The 23867-nt window shown below is 38.5% G+C and overlaps 2 protein-coding genes across 2 annotated transcripts in view; both read left to right on the plus strand.

Moving 5' to 3' along the window:
- Nucleotides 1-3393: 3393 nt before the first annotated feature.
- The window catches only part of LOC134651007 (uncharacterized), a 34416-nt gene continuing 13942 nt past the window's right edge, over nucleotides 3394-23867 (plus strand). Inside the window, exons 1-3 of the mRNA XM_063505977.1 lie at nucleotides 3394-3557; nucleotides 13336-13450; nucleotides 23540-23715. Coding sequence (XP_063362047.1) covers nucleotides 3543-3557; nucleotides 13336-13450; nucleotides 23540-23715 — 306 coding nt within the window. The 5' untranslated portion in view covers nucleotides 3394-3542. The remainder of the gene's footprint in view (nucleotides 3558-13335; nucleotides 13451-23539; nucleotides 23716-23867) is intronic.
- LOC134650759 (dynein intermediate chain 3, ciliary-like) lies at nucleotides 6131-8068 on the plus strand. The gene has a single exon (XM_063505693.1). It carries the CDS (start codon nucleotides 6329-6331, stop codon nucleotides 8066-8068), a length of 1740 nt encoding a protein of 579 aa, XP_063361763.1. The 5' UTR covers nucleotides 6131-6328.

The raw sequence follows: 23867 nt of genomic DNA on the forward strand, positions 1-23867 counted from the left end.
TAATTATGAGCCACAACATACAAACTTTGAAAAGATCCCTTGGTTTAATATTGCATTGAAACTAATATAAGACCAATATTAAATTAAGATTACATTTTAAATGTTTAAAGCTGCTCTGTACAATAAAATTAAACGTAATATAAATAAATTAAAGGTACCTTAAAGAACCCGTGGGTCGTAAAAACCTTACCTACAACCTGCTCCATTCCATTCATAAGAATAGCGGATTAAAAGATACCTTAATTATGCTGTGAAATTAGCTAGGTATTTAATAATTAGCCTTACGTCCTGCGGCCTCGGTTTATGTGGAATGGAAGTAAGTCACCCAGGAACTTCATTCTCATTGCTAGCCAACTTTAGTTTAGGTATGTGTTATTGAAACCATGATAACTGTGTTTCCAATGTCGCAAAGTTATTCCGTACCGTTCCGTATTCCATGATAGTTACCTATTTTAGTGTATAGCCCATACCATAGAGAAAAAATACATAGAGTGCTCACTCTATACATCAGTTTTAGTACCAAAAAGACTATTAGCATCTAGCATCGAGTAGCGGAACTATCAGTACTGCTACTTGACAATAGATGTAGCACCAACCGGAAAGTCTTATGCTGTTGAGATAAGACTTTCCGGTCGGTGCTACATCTATTATCAAGTAGCAGTACTGATAGTTCCGCTACTCGATGCTAGATGTAGACACTGAAATGAATAGTCTGAACTGATGTATGGAGTGAGCACTCTTGTCTTACTATATATCATACATACATACATTCAATTGTTGCGGCTCGGTAATGCCTCCATAGGGATACAACTGCGAACCACTTCGTTCGTTCGTCTATTTAAGAATAAGAATAAGAATAAGAAACCATTTATTGCAACACAAAAAGCATACAGGTTACAAAACATAAGGATTGAAAAAATAAGAATAATTGTGCGGCAAAAGGAACGGGCTCAGCATACGCTGCGTCAGTCATTTCATTACAAATTGCCTGCGCAGCGCTGATTTTCAGTCCGTCCCCTTCACTGAACCACATTGACATTTATGCGGGTTAAAAAAAAAAATCTAAATATTTGCCTCTCTATTACTCGAATATGCAGGAGCGATAGAAAGGCAGATAGCGTGAAATTTGCGAATGTAGGTCCTCGGATAAGCGCCATTCGCGGATGTTCCAAGCATCCCCATAAGTCACAGACAAGACATTCTCTAGACTGAGCATAGTAACGCTATCCCCTCTGCCACTTATACGGTAGTTTTACTCCATTTTCGAGTCAATCACGGCACGGGATTCGCTCACCTTGTCCCCCCGCACCTCCGTATTTTTGGCAGCATCGGTTTCATGAAATAATTGCTCTAAACTCCGTCTAGAGGATTCCTAGTCTATGCCATAAGTAAAGGTAGCTCGGTAGTATCACTTGTGATTTTTAACCGAAATTACTTTTTATGTCGTATACATTTTATTCGAAGGGAATAACAGCCCATCTGATTCCGAGTCGTCGTGACTGCGACATTACTACTGCCCCACATAATAAGTAGAGACAGGTAATGATAAAGACTGATCTTAGACTGGCCACGATTAGGGCGGATTACCTTTATGACCACTTTGGTACATCGGAAAATCAGGTCGAAATCTTACTTTTATTTTCCGAAAATGCGTTACAGAATGAGTTTTCCGAATACTGGGAGGGTATTAACAAGGGGGTGTTACATCTACTTTTCTGCTATCTATCCGCTGAAATAAACAGCGACAAAACATTTTCTTTTTTTCGTCCCTCTCGGCAAAATGTGTATATACATACATATAGTGACTGTAAGAGTTTTGGTACAGTGTTAAGAAGAGGTCAAGACGCATTTAAATTCAGGGTGTTTCAACCGATCATCAAGTATGTACTAGTAGTTGCATTCCTCATCTGTAGGCACAGATGAGGAATGCAACTACCATTCTATATTATTTTCTTTTCTCTATTACTGCTTTCTGCCCCACATACTAAGTAAGCTTTTCCCTCTGCAAAACATTCACAATTGCACTTAAACGCGTAGTTTTGCCGGCTTTAATGATACGGCCACATTTGTTCACTCGTTAAGGTGGTAAAAATAAATTAAATGTTAACTTCATGGTAATGTTGACACCGCTTTAGTTTTATAGGTGTCTAACTTAGTTTCTCATTCCGCTATAAAGGGCGAGTGTTGTGGTATCCTCCTATTTTATTACTAGTGGCTCTATGAGCTTTAGACCCCGCGAACCCCTATGGTGCCACCATTTTTTTTATTACAGTATCGTTAAAAAAACTATGTACCTAATTATCTAATATGCTCAACAAAATTCACGAGAATAGATTGAATAATCGCGGACAAATATACATACATACAAACATACAGGTCAAACTGAGAACCTTTTTTTTTTGAAGTCGGTTAAAAATGCGACCCATGCTAAAATGGAGACCTTCGCTTTAATGACATACTTAGATATATAAGGCATTACCTATTTATGTATAAACCAGATAAAAAAAATACAGATGTTTAAAAAATTAAAGGTAGGTACCTCGACTAGTTCTCAAACACTAATCAAGTTATCGATTTGTTGATGTCCATAGACCTAACATAAAGGCTTGGCCAGACACAGAGCGCGACGCAGCGACGCGTCCGCGCCGCGCGACCGCGGCACATGCTAACAGGTTACCGACGTCAAACAGACTGCGTCCCACCGGTATCACGCCCCGCTTCTGTCGCGCCCCGCGCCGCGCGGCCCCTTGCGTCCGCGCAGCGCTGCGCCGCGCGGACGCGGCGGGACGCGGCGGGACGCGGCGGGCCGCCGCGTTGCGCTGGGTCACATCAGTCGGATCGGACGTTAGGCAGCGAGCGGTGGCGCGCGCGATGAGGGCGTGTTGAGAGCGCGGTCCGCGCGCGCCCTGTTTGAACAGTCATCGCGTCGGCATCACGCGGCGCTGCGTCGCGCCAAGTCGCGCTCTGTGTCTGGCCAAGCCTTAGTCCATAGATCGCACAAAACCTAACGAGTCACAGTCACAGTTCGTGGTACTACGACAACCGTACCTACCTACTTTGCTGTTCACAACCAAGCATGTCAACCAGTTTATGTTTGATCTCCGGTTAACCATAGACGATACCAGTCTTGAGGTCAAGTTAAACCTATTACCTAAGCTACTTGTCCTTTGAAAGGGATCTAGAAAGAATGGCGTTTACGCTTTTCTTAACAAATCCTCAATACAGATGCGACGCTGCGTAGCGTAAGCGCCAAACACTCTAGGCCCCTTTTTGTTCAGAACGGCATAAATGTTGGTGAATTAAGTAACTTCTCTTTCTACCGCACGGGCCGTACTGTCCAGTCACCAACCAGTCGCTTGCGCCGCCGCGCGCGAGGCATGCTCGTGCGCGCGCAACTTTCCCGATTTCTAAAACAATAGTGCCGTGTTATTTAATGGTTATTTATGATTATGACAGTTTTTGTGACATGTTGCTAATCGTGTAATGAGTGTGTCATGTGAGCGTGGATTGCGGACTCGCGAATTGCTACTGTTTATCTTTTTATGGTTAGGAACAAAGTAAGTTTTCGCTATTTTATGGGTTCGATGGCATTGCAATAGTGCAATATGCAGTTCTGTGTATTCCATTGTTCGTGAGGTTACGAAATTGTTGTTATATAAGGAGGAGGAAGGAAATTATATAAGGAAAGTGTTTGGTTTAATTAAAATAACAATTTTCCGGTTTGAATACTCATTATTCGCAAATTAGGAAAGACCTTATCGAGTTGATTAGTAGGTAGATATTTAGGTACCTACCCACCTACCTACTTTTAGTCGACCATGGCTTCGTCAAAATTCCTACTAGATACATAGGTATATAAAATTATAAATGCTAAAGTTACTCTGTCTGTCTGTTACCTATTCATGCATATACAGCTGAACCGATTTAGCTGAAATTTTAAAGATAGGCCGTTTCAATCCCTGGCTGGGAAGGAAACGGAATAGTTTATTTTCAATCGTCGTCATTCCACTTCCCGGCAGACGAAGTCGGGAGCAGAAGCTAGTACTCATACTTTATAACTAATAAATATCAAAATATCTTAATGTGCTTAATTAGGTTTATTTTATCAAAGTAATAAATTTGATTAAATTTATAATATTTGCGTGATTAATAAATTAATTTAACTACTTACATAATTAATTATAACCATCCAATAAAGCATTTTCAGGCTTTCTCTACCAGTCAATTATTTTAGTTAAACAAGAGTCGCAGTAAATATGTTATTTAATCGCACGAAAAAATACGAGTAAAGTAGATAGTAGATTTAACATGTCGATTAAAAAAATAAGCTTTACATTATGGATCTATAAATTATGCGCACTCAATCTCTAGCTGTTGTACGTATTTAAATAGAAAAAAAAAGCGGCCAAGTGCGAGTCTGACTCGCCCATGAAGGGTTCCGTATTTAGGGGATATATGACGTATTACCACAGAATAACTAATAGTACTACCGAAGTATTACAAAAAACTACTTACTAGATCTCGTCCAAACCAATTTTCGGTGGAAGTTTGCATGGTAATGTACATCATATATTTTTTATAGTTTTATCATTCTCTTATTTTAGAAGTTACAGGGGGGGGGACACGCATTTTACCACTTTGGAAGTGTCTCTCGCGCAAACTATTCAGTTTAGAAAAAAATGATATTAGAAACCTCAATATGATTTTTGAAGACCTATCCATAGATACCCCACACGTATGGGTTTGATGAAAAAAAATTTTTTGAGTGTCAGCTGTAAGTATGGGGAACCCCCAAAATTTATTGTTTTTTTTTTTCTATTTTTGTGTGAAAATCTTAATGCGGTTCACAGAATACATCTACTTACCAGGTTTCAACCGTATAGTTCTTATAGTTTCGGAGAAAAGTGGCTGTGACATACGGACGGACAGACGGACAGACAGACAGACATGACGAATCCATAAGGGTTCCGTTTTTTGCCATTTGGCTACGGAACCCTAAAAACTGGCCAAGTGCGAGTCGGACTCGCGCGAAGACCTAGAATTATACCTAGAGTAGGTTACTAGCTTTTGCCGGCGACTTTGACTGCGAAAAGTGATGATATCCGTGATAAAATAGGCATATCCTAATAGTAATGTCCTTTCTCGGGACTCATACCTATTTACTATCTCCATATATTATCAAATTTCATGATTCGGTTCAGAAGGAAGTATATACCATACTGACAGACAACTAGAGTTACTTTCGTATTTTTAGGGTTCCGTAGCCAAAGGGTAAAAAACGGGACCCTATTACTAAGACTTCGCTGTCCGTCCGTCCGTCCGTCCGTCAGTCACCAGGCTGTATCTCATGAACCGCGATAGATGATGTATTTTATTAAAAATAAAATAAAATAAATATTTAAGGGGAGCTCCCATACAACAAACGCGATTTTTTTGCTTTATTTTTTGTTGATGGTGCGGTACCCTCCGTACGCGAGTCCGACTCGCACTTGGCCGGTTTTTAATATTAGTACGGATATACAATCTGTAGATGCACAAACGAAGTGTAACCTACAGCGAATGTCAGACCTCGCATATGAATGTGTTCTCAATGCATATTAAATGCAGTGCGTAACAACATAATAATACCAACGTAACCTATAATATAGGAGCATTGTTGCAAAGTTTCCTGGTGTTCTACAATACCGCAACGATTATAAACACACGTCACTAATTATGGTCTACGTTGCAATAAAATATTAGTAGGTAGTCAAACCGTGGGATTCTAAGGAACATAAGAGATATGAGATTTTTCGGTGTGCAGTGTACTACCTGTTTAATTATATTAAACCAGAGGGGCTGCCGCGAAAACCTAAATTATATTAAATTTCGCGGTTATAGCCTAGCCCAGGCACAGTCACGTTCATAAAAATGGCACCATCTTATGTCATTGCATTAATTTAAAAATGTTACCTACCTTCACCTACCAACCTTCGCATAGGCAATTTGGAACTAGGAACCTGCCATGTATTTAGACAAGTAACTGGCTTGAGAACTGAAATCTAATAGAAAAATATTTAAAAGTGCACTCACTAATTACGTTGTTTAATTGTGGCACTTGTTGTTAAAGTTTAAACTCATTGTCATTGTCGCCATTATCAACCGAGGACACATATGGCAACCTATGACGTCATGTGACGTCACTGCATTCAGTGTAAGCAAACTATTTCATGGCCTTGCTGATTTTATTATTAATCAAGTCGTTTGACTTATGTAAGATCCGATTAAGTGATTACAATTAAAATATTCAGGATTTAGTTGAATTTTTAACCCTGCGTTGGATCTTAGTATGCCTTTCCGATACTTCAAGTCAAGTTATGAATACACGAAGAAAAGGAAGGATTTTGGGCGGCAGCCACTGTTTACGTCAGTTCCAGGACACTTACTAGATTCAATTAACCCTGACAAAGATCAGCAAAAGTTATACTGCCTTCGCAATCCCGTCCATGTATCCGTTCAGGCGACACTCCCTCAATCTCAGCATGATACGAACACCAAGCCAGTTATTTTTAACGATCAAGGCATGAACCACACGGAAGGAGGCTGGCCTCGTGAGGTGCATCCAGATCAGGAGGAACTAGTATTACGACATTGCCGCCGCGTTACACACGAGGAAAACTATATCCATGCAGTAGACTCCCTGTCTAAACAGATGGTACACTGCATTAACCAAAACAATGCCGTTAATTTATACGAATCATACTTTTCCGATATGTTGGCTCAAGAACCTGTGGAGACGTATCATATACGAGAGCAAAATATTTTCAGAGACTCTTGGAAACGTCCAGTCTCTTGCATCTGCTGGACACACGAGCAAGAACCAAAATTAGCTGTCGCCTACGCTTATAAAGAATGGGCGTCAGATACAAAACCAGATATTGAAACTGTTTGCTATATATGGAACATTACAAACCAAACCGCTCCCGAGCACGAATTAATACCAGATGTGCCCTGTTGTCAAATAGTGTGCTCACCCGTTGATCCTCAGGTATTAGTAGGGGGGCTAAACAATGGAACCGTGAATGTCTTTGATATTCGCAGCGGCAAGTTATCAGTATCTAGCAGCTCCGTTTTCAATTCTCACTCTGCTCCGGTTTCAGCCATGCGTTACACGACTTCAAGAACAAACTCTGAATTCTTTACTGGTTCGCCAGATGGACGTTGCTATTGGTGGGATTTGCGGGATCTTTCAAAACCGTTAGACCAGCTGATTATGACACTGAATTTGGCACCGGGGGAGCAACCGCAATCAACTACAGCTGAAGCCGTCAGTTCTTTAGATTTTAACGCTGGATTCCCTACGAAGTTTCTCTGTGGAACCGACTCCGGTCTTGTCATAACCGTGAATCGCATGGGTAGATCACATGGGGAAGTTATGGCAGCACTTTTTAAAGCTCATCTAGGAGCAGTTCGAACCGTCCAGCGAAGTCCTTGCACGGCGAGAATGTTTGTCACATGCGGGGACTACTCTGTCCAAGTGTGGAGTGAGGAAGTCCGATCCGCTCCCATAATAATAACCAAACCTTATCGCTACCAAGTTTCCGATGTTGCTTGGGCTCCTTTCAGATATTCCAGTTATATGTCCGTTTGCCAAGGAGGCTTCATGTATTACTGGGACTTTCTACGTAAATATAAAGAGCCAGTAGCTTCATTAAAATTGTCGAAATATGGACTTACAAAGGTATCTCCACATGAAGGTGGCCACCTCATAGCAGCTGGGGACACCAATGGTTCCACTTATTTAACTGCAATCCCCGATAACATGGTTGTGCCAGGTAAAGACGACAAACATCTTATGGGTTTATTGTATGAGAGAGAGACTAGACGTGAACATAATTTAGAAGTTCGTCATAGGGAAATCAATTTGAAACTAAGAATGCAAGAACAGCACGACCAGGCGCCGTCGTCACCGAAGCCAGAAGATCAAGAGGATGAAGAGGCGGAGAAGATTGCTGAAGAAGAATACTTCAGAATTGTTAATGAAGAGTTAAGCAAGATGGAAGACGCGGCTACTGGCACTTTACTGTAATAATATGTACCTAATATAAGTACATAGTATACACATTGCATTTCGTCAATATAGATATCATGCCTTTCAATTAAAATTGCACGTTACTTACTCTTTGCGCCGACCATTGATTTATTGAATGTATGTATTTTTAACAATTTCACACCAGCAGGTTTAAAAGTTAGCAACACTGTGGGGGCATTTTTTGTGGAGTTCGCAGAAGGATATTCTATTCCTGGAATAATTAACACTCACCAGATCGTGATACATATGGGCCACGCGGTAAAAAAAAGTAAAATAGCCCATATGGGTTAAAAGTACAATTTTATGAGTAGGTCTGTATGTACCTATTCTCATGAATGCAGTGGAGGACACACTACTTAAGATAAAAATAAATACTATTACCTACATTTTTAGCTGGTCAACATTTTTAGATTTTATTGCTAATACAGTAGAGTATTAGCAATAGGAATAGGTAAGCATCGAATATTTTTGAAAGGAGATAAGTATAAAGGCATCTTATTTGTAATAAATATAAGTGGTCAGGCAGGTCAGGTCTGTTAGCGATCGCCTTAAAATAAATGCCTTGAAGCGTTGAGTCACCTATAAAGGGACTAGAAAACGTACAGTTAAGTAAACAAGTTAAAATTTATGTTACGTTTGTATAAAGTTACCAGTCATTGACTCCCTTTCACATAGTCTAGCTAGAAGCAACATTCGACTGGATTTAATTGTATTTCGTGACATATCGGCTACATGATCATGGTGTGAAAAGTAGCGATGTCACAATGTTTTGCAATTCAAAATGCATTAGTCATAGTCACAGAAAGTTAGAGTGGAGATGCAAATTTCGTGATATCATGTGACTTGAGATTAAAAAATATGTGAAATAGCATCCCTGGATCAAGGTTAAACTTACGTTGGTCCCGGATGTTTTGAGCGTCGAGAAGCCCGCATGGCAGATCCGATGAGCCGGGGCCCTTGACCGCCGATTTATGTTTCAAACGACCACTCTCCCCTGACCCGTCAAACTCCATATGACGCACCATTCATAACCTGAGTATAAAAGACGCGGAGGGACGTGGGGGGTCCGCATTGAATGGTAACGTAAATTGCTCGTGCCCACGAGTTGCGTGAATAGTACGTCACAAACGCGTTGTGGGCAACTTTCACCGAGCCTTACCTACTCCGTCGCATCGCGCGAGCGACCGTGTTTGCAGTAGCCCCGTTTCCATATTGCTTGTTCCTGGTTCGACGTGCGACACTTTATACTAGGCCTTTATGAGTGTTAACAAAGGTTAAGCTTACATGTATAAGTACTTCAACTAGGTACTTACTACTTAGCTATACGTCTACTTAACTGTAGATAGGATTATAATAGAAATACCGTAAGGGTTGAATTAAGACTTCGTATAGTAGTAGTATAATTCGGTAACTATAGTCACATATTTTTCACTATGGAACCCCGGTTCCGACTCAACTATAACGACTTCATTACGAAACACTAGTGAATTACATATAGTATAATGAATTTGACCAATCACGTCTCTCGACGGTCAAGAGGACAAAACAAAAGACATCAACGAGCTTCTTTCTCATTAAAACGTCTTTGTTCTATCTTTTTATCTAAGATGAGATGATCTTCTAAGATGCTTGCTTACTTAATTTTGTTTAATTATTTAACTTTTATAGTGAACAAAGTATTATTTTAGTTGATTCACAGAAAAAGTATTGTAGGTACACCTATACCTATTTATACAGTAGTGATATGTACGAGGGGTATTCAAAATATTCTCGGTATGAGAATGAAAACAAACAAGTACGAAAAGTTTGATATTTTTATTTTTCAATATACTCCCCCCCTATGTTCATACACTTAAAAGATCGATCAATTATTTTTTTTAATCCCTCGTAAAAATATTTTTTATCTTTCGTGTAAAAATGCTCCTCCACTGCCGCCTTCAATGCTTCATCGTCAGAAAATTTATTTCCACGCAGATCCTTTTTAAGATTGGGGAGCAAAAAGAAGTCGCTGGGGGCTAAGTCCGGACTATACGGTGGGTGAGTAACAGTTTTAAACCCACGTTCAACAATAGCTGCCTTGGCAATATGAGCAGTATGGACGGGGGCGTTGTCATGCAGAAGCAGAATACCTTTGGTTAACTTTCCTCGCCTCTTTTCTTTAATTACATCCTTTAATTGACGTAGAATGTTAGCGTAGTACTGTCCTGTGATATTTACACCTTTTTCTTTATAATCGATTAGTAATACTCCTTCACAATCCCAAAATATCGTGGCCATGACCTTGCCAGCTGAAGGGATGACCTTCAACTTCTTGGGATGAGCTGAACCCTTAATGTGCCACTGCATGGACTCTTGTTTACTCTCTGGGTCATAATGATGAACCCAGGTTTCATCTCCAGTAACTATTCTTTGCAGCACCTCATCAGGATTTTCACCGCACAGGTCAATAAAATCGGAACAACAAGCTACACGCATGTCTTTTTGAAGCCGAGTCAGCATTCGCGGAACCCATCTTGCACTTACTTTTGACATATTAAGATGGTCATGTATAATATCATGTACGGTACCAATAGAGAGATTGGTTACTTGTGCTATAGATTTTACCTTCACTCGACCATCTTCCAATATAAGTTTTTCCACTTTATCAATATTTTCTTGTGAAGTAGCTACTACAGGCCGGCCAGGTCTAGGGTCATCTTCAATACTCTCCCTTCCGCGTTTAAACTCGCTTGACCACTTTTGAATAGTAGATAAAGAAGGAGCAGACTCACGGTAAACACAATCCATTTCCTCTTTTATGGTTTTTTGATTTTTACCCTGTTTTGTCAAGAATTTTATCACGCATCGATGTTCTAATTTAGTTAACATTGTCAATTCGCACAGGATGTTCATGTTTGTTCAGCAATTGCAGAAAAACAAAAGACTATCTCGGTTCGAATTATACTTTTTTTTAATGTCAATGAATAAACCTTAGCGGCCAGTAACGAAAGAAATTTTAGAAGAGGTCGTAAGATATCAATACCGAGAATATTTTGAACGCCCCTCGTATTTTATAATCAAGGTTTCCGATCTTGTACCTTACCTAGGCCACTCAGCAAGCTTCGTCGCCCAAACAGGGTATTCGACTAAAAAGCTCGCCATTATATCACGATTGTACTTATAAAATTCTATTATATTTTTTTGCTAACCCATTTCCCGAATATTTTGTACCTAGTCCTTATCTACGTAAGTACGTAGGTAGTACCTATACCTATCAATAAAAAATTAAAAATAATGGTCCCCTAAGATAAATGTTATCTAGACTAAAATCATTATCAAATTTTTTAAATATTGTAAACGTATCAATGTTGAAAACTTTTTCTTTTCGTTGAAGGGTACAAACCGCGGACAAAACTAGTTTAATAATGGATTCTTTATAGGTAGTGTAGGAAAACTGGAAATACGATAGGACTGGATTCGCTTTATATTTTATTTAGTAAAATTACACATGGAAAAAAACTATTTCAAAACGATAGACAGACAGTCGATTCAGTTTAACTACTCTCCTATAGATTATCTGGTTACAAGGTTAAGACGCTATTATATTTAAAGACTTTGTCGACACCCGACTAAGAGCAAATTCCATTGTTATTATTATTTGAAATGTCAGAAGACTAATCCGAACATTTAGATACCTGGGATGTTATTATGACTACTATAACTATAACCATAATTATTTTATACCTATTTGCCTTTTCTAAAATGCTTTTATCGAAGTACTGTTTTTTAAATGGATTATTTAAAGAATAGACCTTAGGTGCTTAGCTTTAGCCGGCAACTTAACTTATTTTACTGCAAGCTGGGGTGACTAAGTGATCGTTTATTTATATATACTGTAGGTATGTATGCTTAGTTTTATTACAATTACGGTTTCATTGAGTAACTACGCTATGCCTTTCAAGTCACATCATAAATCATGCATAAGACTATTTTGTAACGAATATTGCATAAGTAGTGCAAACTGCATTAGATTACCTAATTCGTCACTAGAATGACTAACCGCAACAAATGTTGTATGAGGACAAATGCAAGTTATCGCCTCGATAAAAATACAAAGCACACATTTATATCGACCTCCGGTAAAGGTACCATGTACCACTTTATGTGATGTCAATACGGTAATAATTCAATTAAAGATCGTCCTTGTTGATAGCTTACTGAGTGGTTATTTTTGTCTGATAATGTCACATTTACTTGTATATCAAGACACACGAGTGATACGCACTCGATAGCGGTCACATGAGACGTTTATCGAATGCCAATGTCAACTAATTTGCAAACCCGTTCGTACTGTTATAGACAGACCGTCTGACCCACATCAATGGAATAATTGGCTAAAATCTTACTAAACTAGATACCTTTATCATAAATTCCAATTTAATTGTGTCGTCAAACCTTGTTTACGGAGTCTATAAAAGTTGTAGTCGTTGTTGAGTAGAAGGCGTGGGTTAATTTTATTGATTATAATGATGATACATTGGATAGATTTTAGTTTGTACTAAGCATTTCTGCTACCGAAACCACAAAGTTTGAAACATGGACTTCGAGCAATTAATTACTCATTGTCATAAACTATTAAACTACCTAATCGGTACGTAAATTTACTGGCCTTCAAACAATCGAAACAAAAGCACAACGCACCTTTTAAAACAATAGAATACCTGTACAGAGTGTAAAGCACTCCTATCTATATCTTGTGAATTCCCACATGTGTCAAAATGCGAAATTCATTTGCTATGCATGTGCTACTTTTACGACCGACCTCGTCGTAAACACCGCGTGTGAATATGCCTCCTATAGGTACAAGATCAATGGCATATTATGTGTGACGTGTAGCGTGTAATAACTTAATAACACTATCACGGGTACCTATATATACCTATGCATGTTTAATAACTGTTCTTCAAAGTTATTCTCTTAATTAGACTTCATTTTTGAGGGTACATGCTAGATGTAAAGTACCTAAACTAATTATAGTAAGTACTATACTAAGGATAGCACTCAAATTTAATTTAATTTCTCACTCTACATAATTTGAAAATTCTTGCTGATGTAATTTTAAATAATATGCTGATTTTTAATATACGATTCACTACAATTATTCCAATATAATTTGTATTGAACACGTTGTTTAATATTCTCTGACACGGTAAACTTGACATTGTGCGCGTCCCTGTATTGATTTAATATTCTAAAGTTTGCTTGTCTCGTGTATATTGTTCTAGTGTCACAATGGACAGGTCGATGCGATGAGGTCGGCGCTGGCGCTGACGCTGCTCGTGATGGCGACCGCGGCCGCTGCGCAACTGCCTCCTGCCGACGCACCCCTCAACGACACACGTGCGTGAGTCATATACATAACAAACAACGTTCATAAATTGGTAGTTAAAGCCCTCATACACAGAAAGCTCTACGAATACGCAAACTGACACCCAACGCAGAACAAGGTTTATTTCCAGTCCAGGCTCATTATTGCGTTGTATGGGCATCTTTTGTCTTGTGCCCACACACGTGTGTTTTTGAAGTGAAAACTTCTTTAGCGGCGCTGGGCACTTTTTGAAGTGGGGAAAAAATGATAAACTCGAGACAGCGTAAGGCGATCACGTGACCGTAAAGTTTAGATGGCCACTCATTTAGATGGCATTTAAATCAATAAAGAAAAACTCAATGACATAATTCAATAAAGCTACATCTTGATGAAATCGCTAATATAAGTGAACTCTAGTACTGGTGAATAAAACGCAAAATATCATGACCAAATATATTTAGATGCGAGGTCTGCAAGGTAACTTTAAAATTTCTATTCGAATTTTAAACAATTAACGCTACATGAATTTCGAATTTTAAACAAGCTCACTGACCAGCAATTTCGGAACTAAAGTTTTTCAATAGATAGGAGGATGGGTCAATTATACATAGTGCTGCAGACATTTTGGACTAGTCATTGAGTTTTCACTTCTGTCGGCACTCCCGGAGTGCAACCCGTTGTTTTTTTTAATGGGCGTAATTCACATGTAAACATCACTCGGATCGCTTCCGCTTTAAGCTTTAAATGTCGATGTGTGATCTTTGCGTCAAAATCAATTAATCAAGTATGTGTAACAAATGCATTTTCTCTTTCATCATGTTCTCTCGTGACGTCATTGTACCTACTTGTATGTAAAAATGCCATGCATCGAGGCGTAAAATAGTAGTTTGTGTTACCAGGGATCAAAATGATATATTTCCGTCAAGGGCGTACATTGAATCCTGAATGAAGCTATGGATTCTACAATAGAATCCCTAACGTAGTGAGGGATTCTAAAGTAGAGTCCTGAGCGTAATGAGGGATTCAAGTGTTAACGCCCAAGATTTTGATACCGTGTGACACATACTGCTTTTCACATCAACTATGAGGAAATAATAAAATCTTAGTGTTGACACAATCTGATGCTTAAACAGATTATTTAAGCTAAAAAAATAATGTGCAAAAAAATTTAAAAATAGTGTGCAGGACAGAAAAGTGTTACTTTGCTTCCTTCTAGCAGGGAGGAAAAGTGCCACTTTGATCCCTCTTAGCAGGGAGAAAAAGCTCTTTTCTGAATAGGAGGTGTGAAAACACTATTGTAACGCAATAAAATATTATAACAAGCGTATCGTGGGCTCGTCAGTGGCATTGCATGTTTGTAATGTGCATGGCATTATCGGCTGCTGACATGTTTTAATCTATACGAGGGGCGTTCAATAAAAAGTGAGAATGAGTATGTTATATACAACTTTTATTAAATGTTATTTTATTTTTCGACATAGTCACCTTTTAGCATAATACACTTAGTATATCTTTTTTCTAAACCTAAAATTCCATTTCTAAAAAAGGTTTTATCTTGAGTACTTGAAAAATCTTGTATTGCAGCGACTACCGCGTCGTCGTCTTCAAATTTCTTGCCTCTTAGGTATTCCTTCAATCTCGGAAATAGGTAGAAATCACTAGGGGAGAGGTCTGGTGAATACGGAGGATGCTTAAGGATATCGAACCCAGCATCACGTATTGCAGCCATTGCAACGGCGGACTTGTGTGCCGGTGCATTGTCCTGATGGAACAACACAATTTTCGAGAGTTTACCTCGCCGTTTTTCACGGATCTAATTGCGCAATGTCGCTATTTGTTTGGCATATAAAGAGCCCGTAATAGTGGCTCCATGCTCGAGATACTCAATTATTACGACCCCTTTACCATCCAAAAAAACAGAGCCCATGACCTTACCGGCAGATGGGCCCACCTTGAATTTCTTCTGAGTTGGAGATGATGGCCTTTTCCATGTCATAGACTGCAGTTTCGTTTCAGGGTCGTAATGATGGAGCCATGTTTCGTCCATTGTTATAAATCGCGCCAAAAAAAGTTCCCGGTCTTGCTGTATCAGGTCCAAAGCTTCTTGACAAATCTCGACTCTAGTTTGTTTTTGCGTGTCAGTAAGCATTCTGGGTACCCAACGCGCTGATACCTTTTTCATACCCAAGGGTTCATGTAAAATATTATGCACGCTCCCCGTTGAAATCTTGACATTTTCAGCAATAAAACGAACCGTGACACGACGATCCGCCAAAACTAAGTTTTCAACTTTTTTCACAATTTCTTCAGTTACTGCTGTAGTAGGGCGTCCGGAGCGGGGGTGATCCATGGTCGATGTTCTTCCACGTCTAAATTCGGCGCACCAACGTGCGACTGTCGAATACGGAGGAGCATTAGACCTTAAAGTGTCCCGTAAATCTAAATTGACTTGGTCCGTAGAAAATTTTTTCAAACATGTATTTGATAACGGCGCGCAGTTCAATTTTCTCCATTTTCGCTAACGTACTCAATAGCATCGCAAAGAAATCGCCGTATTTTTTTTTAAACAAAGAACAGTTAGTTTTTTTTTTCATGGCAATCAGCTAGGTAGATTAGCTTTGTCGGCCTGTATTTACTTTCCTAATATTTAAAGAGTTTGCATCTCATTCTCATTATATATTGAACGCCCCTCGTATATATAAACGTGAAAGACCTGACTGACTTAAATCAACGCACAGCCCAAACCGATGGGACTAGAAAGTCCAAATTTGGCAAGTAGGTTCCTTATAAGGTCTAGGGGTCCACTAAGAAAGGATATTTCAAAATTCATAAAAAAAAACTCTCCTGCGCGTGCGAAGCCGCGGGCAAAAGCTAGTCCAGGAATATAATTCAAAAACAAAAAATGTGAACTTGAATCTGTTACTTCCTAATGTTCCTATTGGTTACTACGAATATGTATATACACCACAAATAATTTGCACTTACATGACTCTCTGACGATTGACATAGGGTCGCGTAACAAGGAAATGCCCCTTATGTCCTGCACGGCCGTGGCCCCTCTTTTTGGCACAAGCCCACACGCAACAATTACCAATCCAATAAATCGAGCGTAAAGATAAATACTGCTCCATCACGGACGTGTTACAATTGTAAGTGATATTCAAACTGCCGTATTCGAACTTCAAGATATTCACAAGAGACGACACGTACTAGATCCATTCTAGATACGTTATAGTTTAGATTTCAACTAGTTCTCTTTTGCAGCACAATTCGGGCAACCAATGTCACTTTTACTATAGATCGTGTTAGATATCTATTAGATGTGAATTAGATCTCTAAGTAATATCTTGTGGAAATCGTTCAAGAGTATCTCCAGAATCGCGGAAATGTCAAATTTGACAGGTTAAACATATCGTTATCGTATCTTGGCGGTCTAAAAGATATCTAATAGATGTCTATTACAAAATCCGAATCGGGCCCAAAAACTCTCATCAACTTTATACCTTATCCTTGTGCATTAAATTTCAGATACATCATTACTCCAATCGCTCTTCCATAACTAAAATACCTATAGGTATAAAGCTTAATTATCTCCGATTATTAATACTGGTTTAATTAACATTAATGCGAAATGTAATTCAAATTTGGGAGTTTCGTGGGCCGGCATAATGCGCTTACAATGGACACAATAGAATTACAATCTGATCCGATCGAACCGCTAATTACCCGGCGGCACCAATGCGTGAGCGCTTTCCTTTTGGAAAGTAACTGAAACCATAGAGAAAAAAATACATAGAGTGCTCACTCCATACATCAGTTTTAGTACCAAAAAGACTATTAGCATCTAGCATCGAGTAGCGGAACTATCAGTACTGCTGCTTGTCAATACATGTAGCACCGACCGGAAAGTCTTATGCTGTTGAGATAAGACTTTCCGGTCGGTGCTACATCTATTGTCAAGTAGCAGTACTGATAGTTCCGCTACTCGATGCTAGACGTAGACACTGAAATTAATAGTCTGAACTGATGTATGGAGTGAGCACTCTTGTCTTACTTATTTCTCTATGCTGAAACTGAGCATTGGAGATAGGTATTGTAATTTCAACATTAATTTGATTAATTTAAAAAAGTTTTTTTAATCTAATGTGGCGGAACATCCAATGAAGCATTTTTCTCGGTGCCAAACACTTTGTTATATTTCGTTAATAAAGGTTCGTACTGCTAAAGTGTCATTCTATGGAACTTGCTAACTATGTAAACAAAACTCACTAGTAAATTCATATTTTTTTCACCTCAGCAGCTCGAACAAGGGTACTTTGATTCTTAAAAACAGTGAGCAAAATGCGATTTTGCTCACTGAGTGAGACAAAATGACATTCAAGTGACCTTTATTGTCAAATGTCATTTCAACATGCGGGGTCTAATAAAAGTTCGAAATACTTGGGTTCTATTATCTCTGTCCCTTTCACACTGTTAGCAAAGAAACAGACAAAAAAAAGTTAAAACGACATTCAACGGTATATTCACGGTTTATAATAGACCCCCGAAAAACTTCAGACCGCATCGTTCCAAACCACGTACGAGTATGAATTCTTAATAATTAATAAATAAAAATAATGTTTAAGATTTCATAAAACCTGATAAAATACTATATTTTAGGTATTTTATTGTACAATTAAAATAACGAACTCAAAAAATACACAGATCATCACGCAAAATTAATTATTTTACTTTTAAGAATTTCTACCATAGTTGACAAATAGTACGTATCCGCAATTCGGACCGTATCTTACAAAGATTTTTTTTGTTGTCAAAGTTGGCGATTGAAGTGTCAGTTAATGTTTGTTATTTCTATATTATTTTACTGGAATTTATTATTACGTTTTGTTTTTGTGTTCCATTGCGGTAATTAAACTTAATTGTTTGTATATCTTAAGAAAACATGAGTGCAGGTATTAAGTGATGAAGAAGGATTACATTTTTCAAGTTGTCTAATAGGTATGTTCTCACTGCGCTGAGGTGAAAAATGTTGTGTACTACACGAGATCAAAGTTATTTACATCTCGTGCGCTTTTGAGTCCCTTACTACGCTCAAGATTCTAAATTAGATTCACTCGCTACGCTCGTGCTACGTCGTACGCTCTATTATAGAATCTTTCGCTTGCACGGGACTCAAAATAAGCACTCGAAGAAATATCAAACTTTGATCACTTTCAATATTGACATTTTCAATATGGCGGTTTGTTTACATAGTTAGCAAGTTCCATAGAATGACACTTTAAGTATTCAATTATAAATATATTTGTATATAAGATCAATGATCAATCTTTTGTCTCTCGTCTTGCATTTACGCGTGATTTACGCTTTTGGGCACTTTTAATTCTCGAAGGAAGTCGAATATGGGTTTAAAAATTCGCTCTGCGTGCAGCATTGCATATCGGTTACAAAATAATATTATAGTTATGTATTGTTGTGACTTATTATTTGTGGTAGAGGGATGTACGAAAAAATCAAGGTTCGAAATTTTTCTAATAGAACATGTCTTAGAATATAATATCCGTAAAGACAACATTCTTATAAATGGCATCGGAGGCAAAGTCCAAGTAATGGGATATGTATATTTTAATTCACATCAATAATTGACTAAACTTAGGGTTACCTTTTACGACTCATATGTATGTCACTTGGTAGATATTTAATGGTTCTTTAAAGGTTAAGTTTAAGTATTTAAAAAAACTTGCAATCTAATTGACCACACTTATTATGCACTACACAGAAATGCGTGCGCTTTCCCTTTGGAAAGTGATTGAACGACCGCACTGTTCTGCGATTTTAACACTAATTGACTAGTCATCATGCAAACTGACGAGTCATTGGGTAAATTTCCAATTATACTTCCCCTAATTATTGGGCATTGCACAAAAATATGTTGCAGAACAAAACATATAGTAATTATAATATAAAACAGTGCATCGCTGTCAATCGTTATTGGTGCCGAGGGACGCATGAAGTTATATAACAGGCATTGACAGTGACAGCGCCCGCGTCTAGGCCGCAGCAGTAATGCCGCAACAGTAATGCAGCTGCTGTTGCCATCCGAATGTCACCTAAGCGTTGTGGATATAATGGCCTCTTGTTAACTGTAACTAGGAATAGGTTTAACAAAATATGTATAACTAGGTATTACCTATCTACAATATGGTGTTTCGTTATAAAACTATCTTCCCACGAGCCATCCTCTCCAAAATCACAACAGCGGCTCATAAAATTTAGATACCTGTCAATTTTGTTATATGGCAAAGTGTAGGTGTAGTGGAACTATGAAATTCAGAGTCGCCATTTCACCAAACACGATTGTCTATATTTCTGGCTTGGTCTAAACACAAAGCGAAAGCAGCGCAAAATAATAATAATAAAAAAAGAAACAAAATAATTGTAAATATGTAGTAGTAGTAGTAGTAGTAAACTCTTTATTGTACAAAAAGACATATTAAAAATAACATACAATTAGTAAGAAGTACAAAGGCGAACTTATCCCTTTGAGGGATCTCTTCCAGTTAACCTTTGAGTAGATGAGAGGAGAAAGTGAAAAGAGGGTGACAAATGCAGTAAAATGTACAACAAGGTACCAGAAAGATAAAGGATATAAATACATACAAAATGTATAGGATAAACATACATATATTACACAAAAAGGAATGGGGAAAATACACTAAAAATTGGAAAGAATTAGAAAGATATAAAGCAACTATACAATAGAAATATAGACAAATTAATCAGTCAGATCAGATAGCCATAGCTTCTTTAACCTCTCCTTGAACGACGCAACCGATTGTGCCTGCCTGAGCGAAACAGGCAGCTCATTCCACAGCTTCACTGGACGCACTGCGAAGGACTTGTTGTATCCTCGAGATTTGTGAGGAGGGATGGCAAGTGATAAATTCGCGCTCGAACGCAGACGGTGGCCACTGCCTTCCGCCAGAAATTGAAATTTTTGAGAGAGGTATAAAGGAGAAGAAGGTGTAAAAAGAACATTAAAGAGAAGAGAAAGAGTGTGAAGATCTCTACGGCGGCGGATTGGAAGTCAATTGAGTTTTTGACGATAGTAAGACACATGATCGTACTTCTGTAGGCCGAAAATGAATCTTATACAGACATTCTGTAAGCGCTCTAACTTGTCCAGGAGTTCTTCTGTCATGTCAAGATTCACAGCGTCGCCGTAGTCGAGTAGAGGCAGTAACAGAGACCGGGCCAGCATGGCTTTGGTATCCAGTGGAAGAAAGTTCTGAAGGCGCCTTAAAGAATGGAGAGATCCAAACAGCTTTGTTGTTGATGTTATTATCTTTTGAAGTTACGGAGTCAAGTTATATAATCGCGCATCGCAATCGCGTCTCGGACTAAATACAGCAGCAAGAAAACAATGCTATTAACATACGGACTGATACAATCGAACCTGTTCATATTCATACTATGTACAAGAAAATGCACACTTTTCGAGTCTGTTGTTTATTAAATAGGGTCAAATTGTTAGAAGCCCTCCTTACTATAGGTACCTACCACGAAATAGATAACATAACATAGGCGATAATGCCTCTTGCAAAAGGTAAATTAAAATCGGCCAAGAGGCCCAAGAGTTAGCGGCCTATGCTCATTCTAGAGTTCCTCGGCCATTACTTATTAAGAAAATTTGTAGTACTTACCTTCCCTTTTAGGATCTTACATTTATTTTTGAAACCTTATCCGCCATGGAATCAAAGCTATAAAACTCATGCCCATTTTACGTGTAGAAATACCTTAAAAAGTTTTTTTAGATATGTTAAACTATACGTCATACCAAATTACAGCTTTCTACTAGCAAGCGTAACTTTTAGCATAAGATGAGCCTCGGACCGACAGAAGAACAATACGAAACTGTAAACGTTCGCGAAAACTCCTGTTGACGCCATTCGTATACATCGTCACATATTAGTATATGTACCTACCTAATATAGAACGTGACGGCATCCATCCACGGGAAAACCAGGACTTATGGACAGCACAGGTCCAGTTAATGCATATAGGTATATAATTCGGCCAAAACCTTCATCGAATTCGTAATATGTAACTATCTTTCAACGAAAAATATTCACAACGCTACGGTCTCCCACTTACACCTACAAGAACCGAATGAGCGTCGACCGTGCATCGCCATGCATTCCATTACGCCCAAACATGCCACATTAGCATAGAAATACCGGCGCCGTACGAATGACAAATTGAAGAAATCAAATTAGGATTGAGTCCGATTCGGTTTAACCCAATATGTATTTAAGTATTGCTGCAATGCTCCGGGACTTATGAGCATGAAATGTGTAAAGCAATACTTATTGAGTGCATGTGTAACATTAACGAACGAGTAACGTGGCATGACAGATTTGAATTTTGCATGGTCAATCAATTTGTGATTTCGTGGAATGGCATTACTGACTTGAGAATGCATTTGCCTGTCTTAGCCTATACAAGTACTTGTATAGGTAGTACTTACCTACTTACGTATAACATTTATGCTGCTCGTTGACTCTCAAACTTTTTTATAAATTGTTTATTTAAAAATGTCAAACAAAGAGAAAGTGAATTGTTATGAAAAGATAGAATGAATAAATGACCAAAAAAGCGGCCAAGTGCGAGTCGGACTCGCCCATGAAGGGTTCCGTATTTAGGCGATTTATGACGTATAAAAAAAACTACTTACTAGATCTCGTTCAAACCAATTTTCGGTGGAAGTTTACATGGTAATGTACATCATATATTTTTTTTAGTTTTATCATTCTCTTATTTTAGAAGTTACAGGGGGGGGGACACACATTTTACCACTTTGGAAGTGTCTCTCGCGCAAACTATTCTGTTTAGAAAAAAATGATATTCGAAACCTCAATATCATTTTTGAAGACCTATCCATAGATACCCCACACGTATGGGTTTGATGAAAAAAAAATTTTTGAGTTTCAGTTCGAAGTATGGGGAACCCCAAAAATTTATTGTTTTTTTTCTATTTTTGTGTGAAAATCTTAATGCGGTTCACAGAATACATCTACTTACCAAGTTTCAACAGTATAGTTCTTATAGTTTCGGAGAAAAGTGGCTGTGACATACGGACGGACAGACAGACGGACAGACGGACAGACGGACAGACAGACAGACATGACGAATCTATAAGGGTTCCGTTTTTTGCCATTTGGCTACGGAACCCTAAAAAGGACTTGTATTTTTTTATGTTCATAGAGGGTTGTTACCTTGTAAAAGCCTGCCTTTTGTTAAAATATCCACCCTATTTAAGTATTTACGATAGCACTCGAATATCCTTTAGGGACGTTATTAATGACTTTCGAAATTTGGTAGGTACTTACAAACATTTTTAACCTTCCTTTTTAAAACAAGATTAATGATTAAGGAAGTTCGCAAGAGGATATTGAGGATAATTTCACAAAAATATCTGGTTTCGATAACCTGATCTGGATCTGTTCTGTCGTAACGATAAAATAACCTAGAATTTTATTAATGGGCTAATAATCTTTATCACTTTGCTTTGATGCGTTCTACACTAAGAAATAAGAATATGTACCTACTCTTACTTGATTATTAGAGTACCTAAAGTAAGTAGGAGGACTTAATTAATAAAGGTCACAAACTTTAACAAATAACAGCTGGCAAGATTAATTTAAGTACATTACAACCTTCGATTATAATATCGTTCGTTATCATATCAACCAGTGTATCTATGTATGCCGGGCGGTACTACAATGTCTAGTGTAGTATTAAGAACTTAATAAATAAATAAAAACTTGAATATTACATGGTGGTTCAAAATGGTAGAATTAGACTATTTTAGCAGCAAATTAGTATAAGGTTAGGCTTCGACCACGTTATTTTTGCAATTTGACAATGCATATGTGACCCATATGGGTAGCGCCATACTGGTAGTAGCACTTGGCGTGGTGACTCTATGAATTAGGCGGTTGAGTACCTGACGCTGCCCGTGCCACGTAATCTGTGTAACGTCCGTCCATTTTCGAAGGAGCCCATAATCCTACCTTAGTTCCCACGGTTGCTGACTAAATATAGCTTTAAAATCATTGTTTCAGGCTGCGGCACAGAGTGTGTGAGGTGCGCAGCGGACGGTTGCATCAAATGCGCCCGGCTGCTGGTCTGGCCGGGTGGCACTTGTGCGCATTCCTGCCCCTCCGGCTCGCGCGAGGCCTGGGCACACGATGACCACCTCATGGGCCGCGTCTGCTACCCCGCCAATACTTATAATGAGGTATTTATCATACAATTCGCACTTACGCTGGCCTAGTCGGAAGAAGCTTATCCCACCGGCTCGCGGGAAGCCTGCGCAGAAGATGACCACCTCGTCGGCTACCCTACCTCATTGGCGAGGTATTACTATTAATATCGTTACCGCACTGCACT

The sequence above is a fragment of the Cydia amplana genome, chromosome 9 (assembly GCF_948474715.1).
Source record: "Cydia amplana chromosome 9, ilCydAmpl1.1, whole genome shotgun sequence".
NCBI lineage: Eukaryota > Metazoa > Arthropoda > Insecta > Lepidoptera > Tortricidae > Cydia > Cydia amplana.

Bases quoted from the DNA above. Each gene is read 5' to 3' on its own strand.
- LOC134650759 (XM_063505693.1), top strand. From the start codon at position 6,329: ATGCCTTTCCGATACTTCAAGTCAAGTTATGAATACACGAAGAAAAGG.